This window comes from Lepidochelys olivacea (assembly GCF_965140295.1).
Source record: "Lepidochelys olivacea isolate rLepOli2 genome assembly, chromosome: 1".
NCBI classification, from domain to species: Eukaryota; Metazoa; Chordata; order Testudines; family Cheloniidae; genus Lepidochelys; species Lepidochelys olivacea.
Window position 1 is genome coordinate 46,398,244 of NC_140411.1, and position 17,666 is coordinate 46,415,909.

At 38.5% G+C, this 17,666-nt stretch overlaps 1 protein-coding gene across 3 annotated transcripts in view; it reads right to left on the reverse strand.

Annotated features, from left to right (window-relative positions):
* Positions 1–824: 824 nt before the first annotated feature.
* USP12 (ubiquitin specific peptidase 12) overlaps positions 825–17,666 on the reverse strand; it is a 74,689-nt gene continuing 57,847 nt past the window's right edge. For all 3 annotated transcript variants that reach the window (XM_084628964.1, XM_084628963.1, XM_084628962.1), the window contains 5 exons: positions 15,917–15,993; positions 15,542–15,625; positions 9,756–9,953; positions 7,968–8,046; positions 825–3,588 (listed from right to left, as the gene is read on the reverse strand). In XM_084628964.1, coding sequence (XP_084485090.1) covers positions 3,487–3,588; positions 7,968–8,046; positions 9,756–9,953; positions 15,542–15,625; positions 15,917–15,993 — 540 coding nt within the window. In that variant the 3' untranslated portion in view covers positions 825–3,486. The remainder of the gene's footprint in view (positions 3,589–7,967; positions 8,047–9,755; positions 9,954–15,541; positions 15,626–15,916; positions 15,994–17,666) is intronic.

The following is a 17,666-nucleotide window of genomic DNA, read 5'->3' on the forward strand; positions in this document are numbered from 1 at the left end:
GTGTATATGGGCTCTTTATATGCATATTATATTGAAACTACTGCATTTCCTGTATGTATTAATTATCTTATGCGGTCTGTCTTATTTTGTTGTGCCACTTTAACTATAGGATTCTTTAAATGTAATTCTACGGCATTTTACTATGTTTTATGTATTCTTTTGTGCTTTATTAAATACAATGTAACCACTTTTTTAAAATAAATAATTCTTTTGTTTTCTAAGAATTACTGCTTGTGCATCTATCCTTGAGCCGAAGGCTGTATCCGTGTCCTTTCAGGGGTTAGCAAGACTAACTTGCTCTGGGGAGTCCTCTGTGGTTAAGAGACAAGTCCGTGCGTAACACCCTGGCAATTCCTTTAGGGCAGGCCAAAACCTTGTTATCCTTTGGTTAAATTAGACAAATTTGTGGGTAACATATTTGGCATCCTTTTTTATTGGTGGGCTTGAGGTGCTATTTTAAACCCTGAAGCTTGAAAGTTTTATTTCAAGGTCAAGGAGGGTACAGCACCCCTTATGGGATAAAAGGACGACTGACACCAAGCAGTAATATTTTTTTCTCTCTCTTCTTTCCCCCCCTTTTCTTTTTTTTTGACAAATACACATACACTCTCAATACACACAAGCACACACACAACTTCATTACATACACATACCTGCTTGCATATCTGGCAGCCGTGCGCAGGTCTGAAAGGCAAGTAGGACCTGTCACTTAAAGCAGGAAATTCTAGACATTTTTACAAGTTTTGAGAACATTACAAAAGCACCAGAGGCCATGTGACTCAACAGTAGGGATATACAAAGAATACAGTACTTACCTTCAGAGAACATATTTTATTATTTAATAGACGTTTTTGCTCCAATATACAAAATAGGGGACCTGTCATCCCAATTAACATTTACATAGTTACACAGAAATCATTTCCATCATTTACAAGTGAAGATTCTTCTCACACTCCCCATTGCAATTACAATCAAGAGATAATCCTCTAATGCTTTTTATATTGGTCAGTTACATTTTGTATTTCCTCTGCCTGTAGTTTCTGGTATCAATTTTACCAAGAATTTACTTATATTTTTCAGTTGCACTAGAAGTGAAATTAAATGCATCATTTGGAACCACTATCTCAAAAAACCCTATCCAAAATAAATCACCATTTTATAAAAATATGTTGCAGGAGTAAAGCAAAATATCCTGTGGCTACCAGTGAAACAAAAATGCTTTAAATTTTGTTACTGTATAAAATATGTTTAGCAACTCAGCTTGGCTTTTAACTACATACATTTTTAAAAACTGTAAAATGACTGAGCAAACTTTTATCAGTTAACAAAAACTAATGCGACAATGGTTTTACAAAGCTGTACATTTAATGCAAGGGACTTCATCTTTCTGGCATGTATTATGGTCCAACTGATTCACCCCTCACTCTTTTCCCACTGAAACCTGGAAAATTTAGGTTCTAAAATAATTTGGTATAAGCCCTTAAAAATATCTAATCCATTATATTTTTTATGTCTCTCCCAAAATATTTGTGATGCTTTTCTTTGCAATGCTGGTAGTTTAGCCAAGCTACATAATTTATACAAAAGAATTTTAGCCAAACCAAGGTTTCAGAAACCTTGCATTTATAAAAGCAATCTGTTATAATATGACAAGAATTTTCTTTCATATATGTTAAATAGCCCAATTTACTTAGTGACCCTGTTCACCTATTCATTCAGTTGAACAAATCTTGAAGTCTTTTCCTGAGATAAAAATACAGGTAAGTAAATATATTAGTTATAGCAGCAGACAGGAGACATTCTTTTTAAAGGTTTCAACAGTATCAATAAAATAACCTTAGAAAATTACAATAAAGTAAAAATCACTATCTGAAATGGGATGACAAGGACATCCAAGACCTGATAGCCAGAATCTGAAATATGTATTCCATCATTTTCCAGAAATTACATTCAGCCACTGTCAGACAACAAACTAATGCATGGAAAAGTATCAAATCAAAACATTTCACATATTTCTTATTACATCTATTACTTGGTGGTGCTATTATTTAAATCTTAATGCTGTTTCATAAACCCAAAGCAAGGTAAACTTTAATTTCAGAAAATTCACCTCATATGACTTGAAAAAAATCTCAAAACACTGAACTCCTTTTACATTCCTAGATTATTTCATTTATTATCAACTTCATTTCATATTTAGAGAGTTTTTTGAAAGTCACCCGGCTCTTGGGAGTCTGAATGGATCAATTTTCTGAGAAGGGAATGATATTCTGAAAACTGCTTATTTTGATCCAGGTTTTTCTAACAAATTATTTAGAGTATGAACCCTTAATGAATAAAGAACAGTAAGGATTAGAGTACACCACCAGCATTTCACTATAGTAAGCATTCTTACAATCATCATTCAGACAGCTACAGGAAACATTTTACGGCTTGGCTTTTTCATCAGAGTAAAAACAGATTCATTGTTTAATTATTAAATTAAAATATGAAAGACATTGAGCCAGATACCAGTTCCTCCTGAAAGAGAGAATACAAAAGTGGTAAAACAGAAGGGGTAAAAGACATTTTATGCATTTTATTTAGAATCTGTCTTTCCTAAAAAAACCCATTTAAATGGAACAAGTAAATCTAATTCAAATATATATATAAAATTATGTTCAAGATTTGTTATGCTCAAAGACAATACATAGGACCCTAGTAGTTATAGTAATTCATAAATAAAAATAAACTATTATTGACCTCCCCATCTTTCTCCATAGGGAGATTAAAAGCCATAATTTTTACTGATTGTTCCCGACAGCATAGGTATATATTACTATAATGTCAGCTTCTTCAGAGAAGCAAAACATACTTGGCCTCCTTGACACTAGTTTATATTTTCTGTTAATCTATTACGGTCAAGAAGGCAACTGTGTTGTCCCAAGTATATTTGTTATTTATATATTAAAGAACCCAGGGGAAAAAAAAACCCGAAAAAACCTGTCCACCACATTCTTTCATAATTGAACACAGGCAAATTACTGCACAAAGAATTCTCTGTCTTTTCAAATAAAAAAATCAGTATAAAATACCAGATTTATATTGCTTCTATTGCACTGCCAGATTGTTGCAATTAGCCTTGAACCAAACCCCAGTGAAGTCAATGGGAGTCTTTCCATTGATTTTAAGGGGCCCTGACTCAGGACTTTAAAAAGAGAAAATGTGTTCACTGTTGGAAGGTTGTTCCTACAAGAGTGGCGGGTATCTCTCTTTTCTCTTTGCAGTTGTAGAAGAATTGTGTAGTCAGCATGATACCTGAGTAAATAAAATGAACTTGATATGAAGGGTTAAAAAAAAAAAATCCAAACTTTCCTTTATTGTGTGCAAACTGCGCTACTGTCCCTGGAGCTCCCTGCATTCCATTTTTTAAATCAGTGCTTGCTCCATTCCATCATAGCCAGAGAAGAAACGAGGCATAAAATCTCTCTTCACCACAGTTCCTATTCAATCCCGAGACTGATAGAAGAGAATGTAACCAGACTCAGAGTTCTTTGAAATGTCTGATGTCAACCCATAGAATTCTTCAATAGCTTGTGCATCTATTTTCTACAGAAAACAAAATACAAACATTAATTGTAAAGGGAAAAAAATCTACAATGACAAATGTATATTCTATTAAATTATACTTTGTGAAACAATGACAAAATATTCTGGTCTCATCTGCTAATTACCTTTCTCCGGATAACCTACGTTATAGAAGGGTTATAAGGCTTTTAGGGTTTTTTTTTTTACTTCCAAATCTTCTTTCCTCCACAGCAGCCCATCTTCTGTCTAATTTAAGTAACTTGAACACCTAATACTAACAAATGGACTAAACATGAATACAACTTAATCATCATCTGATAGGTTCCTCACACAGAAAGGTGATTTATAATGGTAAAGATCTTTCCTGACGAGAGGATATAAAGGATATAAAGATCTTTTCTGATGAGGGGCCAAAACTCACCATGGGCTATGCACATATAAGAACTTACAATCAGCACTGAACTTATAAGTTGGACTAATCAGAATGTAATAAAGTAGACCAACTTAGACAGAGATGGGGGATGAGCATGAAGAGGAGAAAAGGGCACCTGGCTCTTTAAAAAATTATGAGCTACTAGGACGATAGACACTTAAATTGCAAGAAGAGCCTCTAGTTTGTGATATAGAGCAGGATGCAAAGAGCTGCCAGATGCTACCACCATCATGATGATTTTGGGGAACACAACAGAAATTGAAGCCAAATTAAAGGCAATAAAAGAACTCTTGATTCAGAACAAGCCACAGATATATTTCATACAGCAGGATTGTGGAAATAAGCACTCTTTTCCCTCAGATCAATTAGATTTAATCTAATCTTTTGCCTCCACTGATGTGATGACTAATTGGATCATTTCCATCTTGAAGCACCAAATACAGCTACTTAAGATCTAGTATCAGCCAGCCTTCTTTGGGAATGCAAACTCTAGTAAATTCCTGAAAAGCATTCTCGCTCCGGTTCTAGTGAGATACACTGATGTTTGAGAGGTTGCAAGGCCTGTCCTAGCACCATCCACTTTACTAGTGGGAGAGTGAACCTTTAACTCTGTTGCAGTATCTTAAAATCCACTGACTATCCTGTCAGGACAACTGACACCACTCATCAATCATCTTTGAGCCCCCCCAGGAAGAAGTCTTCAGTAGACTGATTGGTTCTGGCAACTGAAAGGGAAGACTAACCTCTTGGTATCTCAGGCAAAACGTTCTTTTTCATTATGCAGTTCTTGCACATTGTAGAGAAAAATATGTACTACTAATACACCTTATAGGTTCTAAATGAACTCTATGAACTCAAGGAAGTGACTGGGGCATCACTGTGGGCAGTTCAATTAAGACCTCTATTGAGTGTAGCTATGGTTAAAAAAAAAAGCAATCAAGATGATAGGGTGCATAAGGAGAATAATGAAGTCACAAAACTATATAAATCAACACAATGGCCTCATATGAAATACTATATGCAATACAAGTTATACCATCTCAAAAAAAGGATATTGTAAAATTAGAGGGAGTTCAGAAGGCTGACAAGAATTATTTAGGTGCACAAGAAAACTCCTATAAGAGACAAAAGACTGGGACAGTTTACCTTAGAAAAGAAAGGAGACAAAATAAGAGGAGACGTGATAGAAGCATACAAAACATAAGAATGGCCATACTGGGTCAGACCGATGGTCCACCTAGCCCAATATCCTGTCTTCCAATAGTGGCCAGTGCCAATTGCTTCAGAGGGAATGAACAGAACAGGCAATCATGAAGTGATCCATCCCCGGCCATCCACTCCCAGCTTCTGGCAATCAGAGGCTAGCGACACCATCCCTGCCCATCCTGGCTAATAGCCATTGATGGACCTATCTCCATGAACATATCTAATTCTTTTTTGAACCCCATAATAGTTTTGGCCTTCACAACATCCTCTGGGAACAAGTACCACAGGTTGTGTGAAAAAGTACTTCCTTTTGTCATTTAAACCTGCTGTCTAATAATTTCACTGGATGACTCCTGGCGCTTGTGCTATGTGAAGGAGTAAATAACACTTCCTTATTCACTTTCTCCACACCATTCACAAATTTTATAGATTTTTATCACATTCCCCTTTTAGTAGTCTCTTTTCCAAGCTGAAATGTTCCAGTCTTTTTAATCTCTCCTCACACAGAAGCAGATTCGTATCCTTAATCATTTTTGTTGTATGAACAGAATAGAGAACGGACATTAGGAGCTTCTGTTGTCTCTGCCTCACAATGCAAGAATAAGGGACTATCCAATGAAACTAAAAGGTGGCAAAGTCAAAACTGATGACAGAAAAGACTTTTTCCACCCATTTAATTCGACTGTGGAACTCATTTACATAGGATGTTATTGAGGCCAAGGATTTAGCAGGATTTAAAGAGTTTATATGGATAACAATAATATCCAGAATTACTGGAGTTAACACTAACGAAAAGATTATTGGAAAGGAAATAAAACCTAATACTTCAACATTAAACCAATCTCCAGCTATTAGGGATTAGGATTAAACCTTCCTGAGGGGCAAGTGACTCTATATCTTTCTACTGTGGGATTTCTTGCACCTTTCTCTGAAGCATCTGGTAATGGCCACAGTCAAGAACAGGGTACTGGACTAGTTGGACCATGGCTCTGATCCAGTATGTCAACTCCGGCATCCCTAAAGGGCTTGGAGTAATGCTTGTCCAAAAAGTTTCTTGCCCTTAAAGAAAGCAGTAGTAAGCATCCATTTTATCTACCTCTCTACCTGCCATGTCTTTTGCCACAGGATCCACCAGTGACATTAATGACCAGAAGAGAAAAGCAGGATGACCTTATCCAAAAAGAAATTGTAAAAAAAGTAGGAAAACAAGCAAAGATTCATGCAGGCCTTTATCATCTGCCTGGAACACACTGATACTTCAGCAGCTGAGGGTTTGAAAACAAATGCCCAAGCACTTAAGACTACAAGAATATGGCAGAGTCAGCTGATGACACGCACATGGTTTTCAAGTCCTCGCTGCATCTCAAGTTGGACTCCAGTTTCCTGTCATACTACTATTTCTGGAACATTATGCTAGCCATTGAAGGGTTTACTTCTTCACTGACAAGAAGAATACTGTCAAAGTGCTTCCTAGCAGAATCAGTGCATTGCACTGGAGGTTGCATCGCTTTTGAGAGTGCAGTGTCAGAATCTGGATTCTTCCGTGATTCAATTTCCTTCGCTTTCCTTATGGAAAAGGAAACAGAAGGATTCACTTACGACTTAACATCTCTTCCTATGAGCCTTTTGATTCTAAGAATCACTCCACAGTAAATCCAAGACTGAAGACTCCACTTACACAGTGTATTAAAATCTTGTGGCAAAAAAATTATGCTCTGGTACAGGAGTTTCTCTTTCTTTATATGAACTACAGAGAGCCCTTTGGTGACATAACAGTACAGAGAGAGATGGTCCCAAAAGCTTCACAAGCTGGTTCCACACAGGGCTTGGGAAAGGGGAAAGCAGCATCCTTCAAAGAACCATCTCCCAAAAGCCTCCAATGAAGAAAGTTATATGATCTCTATCATAAGTCAAGGTAGGGATTAGAGAAGACAGTGTGGAATCTTAGTCTCCTTAAAGAAAACTTGGACAAGCAGGCCCTACTACTACCTGGCACTAACAACCAGGGTAATGGAGTTTAGATCAAGGGGTGATGGGAGAGAAGGAAAACAAATAAAAGAAGGATTGGCTGTCCCACCTGGCCTCATCAAAGGTTTAGTTAAGCAGACTCACTACAGAGGGATATATGACCATATTTTCCAATGTTATGTGACCTCCACTTTGGCCCTGGCATCTCTCATATGGGAAGAGTGGTTTTGTTTTAGAGAGTTTTCCCTCCCTGCCAGGAAAAGGTGAAGGTCACAGGTGGCAAAAGCAGCAAAAGAGATCTGCCATTAATCATCATGCTTGATTCAGAGTTGCAGAGTCTCAGGTACTTCTCTGAAAGACTCTAATCTACCCATAAGGTTGACATTGCAAAGAAGACTGCCATGGAGGATAGCCATAAAAACTTAGCAATTCCTTCGGGCAGAGTTACCTCTATCTAAGCTATGACTATTAGTCTCCCTAGCACAGATTTTTCTTCTTTTGGTAAAAAGCAATGCCTCTGGAAAGTGATCCAAAAAGATATACATTTTGAACAAACAGCTCTACTTTATCTTCCTCCAATAAATATCTAAACATGACTGTACTCAAAGAACAAGGATTGAATCTATCTAGTTTAGGAAAGAAAGGAAATGTAGCTGAAGATATTTCTTCAAAGTATCAGCACACTATTCCTTTTAATCTTTAAGTGATCATAAATGGGGTGTTGGGATGGCGGGGGCAGGGGGAGACTTTTGTTTAAAAGGAGTAAAAACACCAGGGTTACAGCAACACTTACCTCTACAATATCATCATCAAAGAGCAACCAAAAATCATGACTCTTCACTATTGCAATATAATGTCCTCGATTAGGGCCACTGTATTAAAAAAACAAAACAAAACATAGAACATTAACATTATGAATGTCTATTTTATTAAAGAGCTGCTTTTTTCCACAAGAAAAAACATTTAGTAAAAATTAAGCTGATTATTTGTATTTCTATTTGTATATTAATTCCCCTTTATGTTACCAAGGACATTTACATGAAAACAAGACATTAGTCATCATGACGCCAAATATTATACTAAACAGAGGCTTAAATAAGGAATAAGTAGGACAAGCTATGACAACATAAATGAGAGACTTTCATGCTAAGGCTTTATTGACAGAACTAGGGAAAAAAAATATAGAACATTTTTTATTTTAAAAAAAGGGGGGTGGCGGTTGAATGGGCGTGGGGGGGTGATCAAACTTTCCACACCAGATTGGATTCTGGGTGAGACCAATACCAAGAAGTTTCATACCAAAAACATAACTTTGAAGAATATTCAAAACCCATGACAATAGGGGAACTTGGAAGAGTCGTTCCATCAGTATTATTGATCTGTCTCTTATCTATAATGCTGTCCCAAATTTTATGTGAGGCAACAGAAGGTCATGGACTTGACCAGCCAGGATGGACAGAGGTTCAACTCAAAATGTGTAACCTGAAGCACGCTAGCACAGCCAGGACCTCAATGAGGCACACAAACTCAAGCAGAGACAATTGCGTATGCCTGTTCTCATAAGAAATTGCTTTGAAAGTAGACAGAGTTGGTTAAGATGAGTAATTTTATCCACAAAGCAATATGAAAACTCCTCATAGGAACAACTTGACCAATCAATACAATGCAGGCCACCTACAACAGTTCCACTGTGCAATACCTTGTAGATTAAGGCAGAGACAAAAACATTCTTTACCTTCTGAGCAGACACAGCAGAAGATGTTAAAACATGTCTCTAAGGTGCCACAAGTACTCCTTTTCTTTTTGCGAATACAGACTAACACGGTTGTTACTCTGAAAAAATGTCTTGCATCTCAAACAGTCAGGCTTGGAACTGAATTTGAACTATGAATACTCTAACAGTCTCCTTTCTCATTTGTCTATTGCAAATCATCTGTAAATCACACTGACTTATGAGATGAAAGGTCTGAGGAAGGGGACATCTAGAGGTCACTGAGTTGATGTTTGCAGACAAAAAGGTCCACCCAGGATTTTGTTACATTATTCTATCAACAAAACAGCACACTCCCTCAGAGCCAGCTAAAAACTGGTAGGTCCCATTAACCAATTAAGCAGATTAATAAAGCAGGAGCAGCATTGCCTTTACTGAATAATGGCACCCCAACCTCCAACCATAGGAGGCAATCTTATGGTAGATTTGTGATCGGTGTTCCATTTGGGGCTCCTGTGCTTGAAAAGTAAAATTAGAACACAAGTGCACAAACTTTAAGAATAGAATATACTTCTTAAACATCCATCCACTAACATAATACTTTGAACTTGAAAGCCGGGAGAAGAGATCAAATCAGCCTATTTAAAAAAATTGTACAAAACTGTTCTAGGAAAAATTCTGTTAAAATCTGAAGGTATCTTTTGTTGAAGAACTTACTTAACAAGGTCAAATACATTCTGCAATGTTTCCTTCTGTGCTACATACTTTCTTAAATCACTTTAGAGATTACTTAAATTAAGTGATACTGGATTTCTGTCACAATGTTAATAATGTCATACAAGAACCCCAATGTGACAAACTTCTTATTACCTCCCACAGTGAACTACTACAGCAACAAGGTCGTACATTCTGTCAGGATTGGTGGCATCTCCCGAAGTGTTAAAAAGTCTAAGTTCTAAAGGAAACACTACTCTATAAGAGAGTTTTGTATATCGATGTAGCTGATCCATGTATTTAAATCTCTTCAGATGGAGAGCTAGAATCATAGGCAGTTTTTTTACTTTCATCCTGAAATGATAAAATGAAATATATATCATATCTCAGATTCCAAGATTTCAAAATTTTAGGTTGACATTGTCAGAAATGAAAAAAACAGTCTTTTGAATACTATTAAAATACACTCAAGTATTAAAGATGCTCAGCTTGTCAGTTTCCTGAATTTTCTCTATTAAAACCACATGATCAGTCATCTTTTCTTCAGCATGTCTTAATGCTGCAACACCTAAACAATAAAACAAGTTATGAACAACTGCAGTAAGTTACACATGGAGATTAACCCTAAAAGAGAACTGCAAATGTGTGTTTGAAAAACATGTTAAATAAAAGCTTATGTGCCTTATGCCCCAAACAACATAAGTAAAAGGGACATGCAGCACAGAAGTGAATCTAAATACACTTTCCCTCATCCTTCTTGTTTAGGTCCCTAAAAGCAAAACCCAGCTCTTTCCTGATACTTCTATGCACAGACCAATTTGTTTTAGAACTACTGTGGAATCCAACTGGAATACAGAGTTATCCTCAAGGTAGAGGGAGTCAAGCTAAATGTTTTCATTTTAAAATATGTGGCTTATTTTTCAAAATATATATATGTAAAAATTAGTTTTATGTCTGCAAGGGACACAAATGTCAATATACTGCTATTTAACTGATGTAACCCCACCCAAACAAGTCAACACCGTACTCCAGAGAGTGCCATGATAGCATGATCTGCCTGTTACTTTGGAGGACAAAAAACAAGGCAGCAGCAGATGGAAAATACAATCCTAGATTCACCAATGTGTTCAATAACCCCCTTACCCTGTTTGAGCCATTCAGGACAGAATCTCAAATAATTTGCAGTGACTACAAAACTTTATCAGCTGACCACAGAAAGCCTGGTGGTGAGCTAACAGTTCTGCTTAATGTACAGTAAATTTACTCACTTAACTCACCTCATCCTCTCCCTCCCCACAAACATCCATTTGTCTAGCTCATCCATCACTGCATCTTGTCATAACCTATGCTATAAACTCTTTAAAGGCAGGAATTGTCTTTTTATTGCTTATTAGTAGGGCTCTGTGTCTGTCACGGAGGTCGCAGAAGTCACAGATTCCATGACTTTCCGTGACCTCCATGACTTCTGCAGCGGCCATTGTGGGTGGCCCAGGGACAGCCACACTGGCCACTGCTGGAGCAGCTCTGCAGCCAGCTGCACTGGCTGCTACTGGAGTGGCCCCAGGGCTGGTCCCGGGGACCGCCCGAACAGTGGCCAGTGCAACTGGCCTGGAGACTACCTGAGCAGCAGTCCCAGGGTGGCCAGAACAGCAGCAGGTGGGGCTGCCCTGGGGGCGGCCGGAGCAGGCACTGATCGGCAGCCCCTGACAGCTGGTGCGGCTGGCCCTGGGTCCCCACCCCACTCCATGCTTGAGCCCCGCGGCCTCCCAGCTAAGATTTAGTCAGGGGTATTTATAGTACAAGTCTGGACCATTGATTTTTGTTTATTGCCAGTGACCTGTCCATGATTTTTACTAAAAATACCTATAACTAAATCATAGCCTTACTTATTAGTACAGCACCAGCACAATGAGTCACGACCCTCAATTGGTGCCTCTTGACATTACTGCAATACAGATAAATCAATAAAAAACAAAAAGCTACCCAGGACTACAAAGAGACAACTTTAGGAAGACAGCCTTTGTGCACCACAACAGTGGCTTTCAACCTTTCCAGACTACTGTACCCCTTTCAGCAGTCTGATTTGTCTTGTGTACACCCAGGTTTCACCTCAATTAAAAAACTACTTGCTTACAAAATTAGACACAAAAATACAAAAGTGACACAGCACGTTATTACTGAATAATTGCTTACTTTCTAATTTTTACCATCAAATTATAAAATAAATCAACTGGAATATAAATGTACTTATATTTCAATGTATAGTATATAGAGCAGTATAAACAAGTCACTGTCTGTATGAAATTTTAGTTTGTACTAACTTCGCTAGTGCTTCTTAAGTAGCCTGTTGTAAAACTAGGCATATATCTAGAGAAGCTCATGTATCCCCTGGAAGACCACTGTGTACCCCAGGGATACGTGTACCCCTGGTTGAGAACCAGTGCACCACAATACTAAATCTCTGTTGTGCCAGCACTTAAAAAAATAAATTAAAAGTACCAGAGAAACACCTAATGCCTTCTGCAACCCTACTCAGTGAACATTTTGAATTTGGAATAAAATAAAAAGGAAAAAGTCTGAATCACCTCTAAGTCTCTGATGTATATCAGAACATTAGAATGAAGCTACATTAAAGAAAGGCATGAACAGTTTCGGAAAACACTCCAAAAGATGTACATCATAGTAAGTAGCATCTCCAAACTTCCATCCTCAGTGATATCCTCCCCCAAGTGGAACATTCTACAGCAGCACCACAGCAACTAATATACCACTATCTAAAAGTGCAGTTAATACACCACTACATAAAAGTACAACACAAACTCAGTACAACAAAAATATCCTGCCTCCTCCTCTTGTGCAAAGACATGAAGGGTCTCAGCTCTCCCTAAAATTCAGCCCATCATAGAATTCAAAAGCAGCACATGGATCAAAAATAAACTGTATAATTTCAAACAACCTCAAAAGCTAATCAGGGCAAAGATATGGAAAGTGTTGACTGTTGACCCTGACTTGATCTTGGAGGCTTCACAATCTTTGGGCTATGATTCCTTTGGTAAGCATGTTTAATGGAAGTTATGAAAGCTGTAAAAGCAAGTAGGAGAGCACACATAATTGGGTTATTAGGCTAAAATCTGCTGGGCCCAAGAAATAACCCAGGTCATAAATTCTGCACTCATTCTGAAAAGACACAGAAGTATCCACAAGAGGACAGCACACAGCAGTTATGTAAGAATGGAGTTTGCGGGGAGGCTTTAGCGATCTGGCTGCTATACAATAACTAGGCAGTTAAACTGTATTTATGTATAAGAATGATTAAGAAATGTGTGATGCAGTTAATTAATATTAATAATTAGGGGTTTGGCTAGGGACACCCAAAAGGCTACGCATGGATAATAGACCGGTATCAATCTTGTTATGGTCACATAAGGTGGTCAGTGTGGTTAGATATCCAACAGGATACAAAAAGTGGGATATAAAAGGCTCTGGTTCTGGTTCTAAGCTGCGCACTTGTGTGGCCGCCCAGGAGCAACCCAAGTGCCATGCACGTGATTAGCAGAGCTGCACATAGCGGTATGTGTTCAGGTGCCCCTCTCCCCACCTCTCTGCAGCCATGTTGCTCCTGCCCTCTGCCTTGGAGCCCCTGGCCAGCTGCTCCTGGGATCCTCCTGCTTGCTGTGCAGAGCAACGGGGCAGGGGGACGCTGATGTCAGGGTGTCCCCCTATCCCCTCTGCCATGTACCCCATCTCCGCAGAGCAGGGGAGAGAGGACAGGGCTCAAGAGCAGGAGAGCTCAGCCGCTGTGGTCTGAACCTTCTGGTGTGAGTGCCTTAAAGAGACAGTGCATGGTCTCTCAGACTGCCCCAGTAGCCAGCACACTCACTCTCTCTCACACACACACACTGTCTCTCCCCCTCCCCACGTACTCCATCTCCGCAGAGCTGGGGAGGGGACACAGGCTTCAGGAGCAGAAAAGCTGTTGGCAGCTGCTGCTCTGAGCTTTCTGATAAGTACCTTAAAGAAACAGCACATGGTCTCTCATAGACTTCCCCAACAGCCAGCGCACGCACACGCACACAGTGTCTCTTTCACACTCACCTCCCAACACATACTTGCGTTGTTGTTGTTACTTCTTGCTACTTCCTGCAATGCACATATAATCTCTGTAATTTTATTCTTTCAAAGTGCTGTTATTTTAGTTGTTTGATTGGTCTATGCATTTCATAATTTTATTTCTCTCTTATGCTTAAATTTAATTCTTTGAGTAGTGAGTTCTAGAATGCCTATCCTGTCCTGGCTTGTGTAACTACCCCATGGTAACTTTAAAAATATATATATATACCTAGGTTTTTTTGTTTCTACTGATGGCACACATCCGCACATTACCTCAATATTGGTGCACATAAAATTCATTCCGCACATAGATGGAAAAAATTAGAGGGAACATTGCTCTGGTTCCCTATTTTTGGGTTCACTGGGTCCTCAAGATGCCTAAATCAGAATCCCTTCTGATGGGCTCCACTTATTATTCCTTCTATCTTTGTTTCCAATGGTCTCTATAAAGCTGAAAGTACGTACAAAGCACATTGTACTGGTCTTATACTTCTGTATAATGTTTTTTCTATTATTTCAGTTACAGTTGTCTGTATTAACTAAAGCTAAAGTTTCTGTGTGAGCTTCACTAACTTTCATTTTTAGTAGCTGCCTGAAAAAGAATCTGTGACAAATGTATGTTGCACCCCAATAAATAATCTTACAATTGTTAAGGCTAAAACAGTTTTTAGAAGTACGGATCAGGGTAGATGTTTAGCATTTTTGCCAAGTCCATATCAAATTCAGGAAATAAAATTAAAAATTCAGTCTTAACTTTGTGAGCCCAGTCTTCTTCAAATTAAAAACCATTCAGCATCCTCATGATTGTGCTTTCCTAATCTCCATAAAATTACAAGTGTCCTTTATGGAGAGACAAGAAACCAAATAGTTATTTGACCTCCATAATCTACTCTTAACTTGGCCAGATATTGGACCACTTCAGGAATATCCAAACTCTCAGTTGTCTTAACTTAAACAAGTGCTCTTTTCTTATCTTAACCGTGTTCAGATACAGTTAAGACTGATCGTCACACATAGTATCTTGAACACAAACTTCTCCAAAGATCTTGCTGTCTTAAGTATTCTATTTCTACTGAAACATGCACAAATAATTAGGGTAGTTCTTGAGACTGCAGCCACAGAAATTATCCTTAAAAGCAATCTTTTGACAACCAAAATATATACAGGACACACAAAACCAGATAGACAAGGTAGCCACAAACGGTCTTTCTCTGCAAGGAAAAATGTCAGTTCACACAAATCAAGCTTCTTTGGGGAAACAAATACTATGAAAGCTCATAATTTTAGGATTGTGAGGCCCCACTTTCACGGTCTGTATTCTAAAGAACTAACTTAATAAACCACACTTTAAAAAAATCAAAACATAATTTTTGTGATAAACTGACATGCCCACTTTTCAGAAACCCCTCACCAATCTTGACAGCAGTCTCTCTAGCACTCTCTCTCATCTTTATCAGTAGTTATGCTTGATGTTGAAATTCATCCCTGATAAAAGGGAAGTGACACTGGTTGGTTGAGGGAGCAACTAGAAGATATGGCAAGAATATCACTGGTCCCCATAACTGAGGTGTGTATCTGCAGTGCGCCATGGGCAGATACCCCAGTGTACAATCTACCACCATCTGGCACATTGCCTTTTGGAAAGTTTTGGCAATGCATGGTGGTGCAGAAACAAGTCATGCGGGGGTGACTGGGAGCAAGGGGTGAGCTTCTCAGGGTGCAACTATCTCTATCCCATAATGTCATCAGTATGCCATCATTTTCGCACCTTTTGAAAAAAATCATTAACAAGTTCCAAAAATGGAAATATATATTCTCTAAGTACACTATACCTTTTATGTGCTTCCTGTTTACTGCGACATTCTTCACAGTAATATTTGTATTCACTGCACAGAGTTTCTGTATTGCTGAAACCCCTGAATATAACAGAAAGGAAAATGCAAGATGTAGAAGAAACTACTCCTTGATTTTGAAATATGTACTGATTTTTAAACAAAACAAAAATCACACTGTTTTACATCATATGTTTACATGTCTCATTTTAAATAAACAGGGACAATAAGCATGTAAAATAAACATTTGGACTATCAAATTAACCTGAGATATTTTGCTTTACTTCCTCCATTTTCATCTTCATCAATTTATTATTAGTTAACATGGTGACAGATGAAAGACTAAAATGTATAAGCATTTGTTTGTGCATGTACCTTAAGCAGTGAGTAATTGATGTATTTTGCTCTACATCAACAGAAAGGTCTAAAAAATCTTCATCTTTGCTGCTTATCTGCAGGAAAAAAAAGACTGATTATTAAAATAAATCTGCAATAAATTATAACCAAAATTGATTGTAGTGATTAACCTCACCATTACTGACAATTTCCACTGCTGGATACTAGATCTTATCCTTGAACGAGAAGAAAAGAGGATGCATTCACCTCAATCTTCCTAATTTAAGTACATACTTAAGTCCTTTTGAAATCTAAGGTGTGGTAGACTTTTCCCTTCCTGATTTAGGATCAGGACAGAAGCTTGGAAAGTTGTACCGTGGTTAGGTGAAAGGGAGACAGGGATTTGGGCAAAAACTAAGGTAAGTGTTGAAGATCATCTTGTCACTAGGGAATAGCAAATACGGAGGACTAAAGGGAAGTACAAGAATTCTAATTTTCTTGGCCAACCTGATTGCTATCCAGAACTAATGTCAGAAGGCAGAACCACAAATCTACCAAATGGAAAATCTTGAAGGGAAGTTTGCACAACCCTAAGGGGACTAAGTACAGTTGCCATAGAACCAGTGAGGGGCTATCTGAAAGGAAGAGGAGAAGATTCCACTGTACACCACCGCTGCAAGACTGTTGAAGATTCTGAAGTGCAGAGCCTTTTATGTAAAGGGGCCTTCAATGGAAAATCTTCTGTAGAAAATCTAAGATGGGGGGATTCTGATTCTTCTCTTTCTAAAAAAAGCCTATCCTGTATCATGTGGAAAGTGCCACCTTCACCTCATTGTACCTCTTTCATTTTCTCTTTTTTGTGGGTGCAGCACGGTAAATAAGGAAGTATTATTTACTCCTTCTCATAACACAGGAACTAGGGAAATTAATTGGCAGCAGGTTTAAGACAAACAAAAGGAAGTACTTCTTCACACAACACACAGTTGTGTGCAGTCAATCTGTGTAACTCTTTGCCAGAGGATATTACGAAGGCCAAGACTATCACAGGGTTCAAAAAAGAACTAGATAAATTCATGGAGGATAGGTCCATCAATGGCTATTAGCCAGAATTGGCAGGGATGGTGACCCTATCCTCTGTCTGCCAGAAGCTGGGAATGAGTGATAGGGAATGGCTCACTTGATGATTACCTGTTCTGTTCATTCCCTCTGAAGCACCAGGCATTGGCCACTGTTGGAAGACAGGATATTGGGCTAGATGAACCTTTGGTCTGACTCAGTATGGCCGTTCTTATGGTCAGGGCACCTGGAGATGCTTTACCACTGCAGGAGTGCCCTGTTGTGGACCAATGCAAGAGATTTAATACACTTGGGTTCTAGGCATTACTGGACCCAAGATGGTTTCAGCATGAGGGCAGAGGGATTTATACCCCTTGGGAAAGCATCAGCAGGTCTAGGCAACACCTTCCCTTGGCCAGTCTGGGGAAATTAGGATTAAAGGAGTTACAGGATGACTAGTGCTCTTTAAGACAATCAACTGCCTATCAAGCTGACCAATACTGTCTCACTGTTTTCTTGTACTCCCAGATCTGTGTGTCTGTATTCATCTGTTGTCTCTTGTCTTATACTTAGACTGTAATCTCTTTGGGGCAAAAACAGTTTTTTTTGTTCTGTGTTTGTACAACACCTAGCACAATGCGGTGCTGCTCCATGACTAGGGCTCTTAAGTGCTACAGTAATACAAAATAATATTATTATTAATATGACCAGGAAGGGAGGAAATGTATGAGCC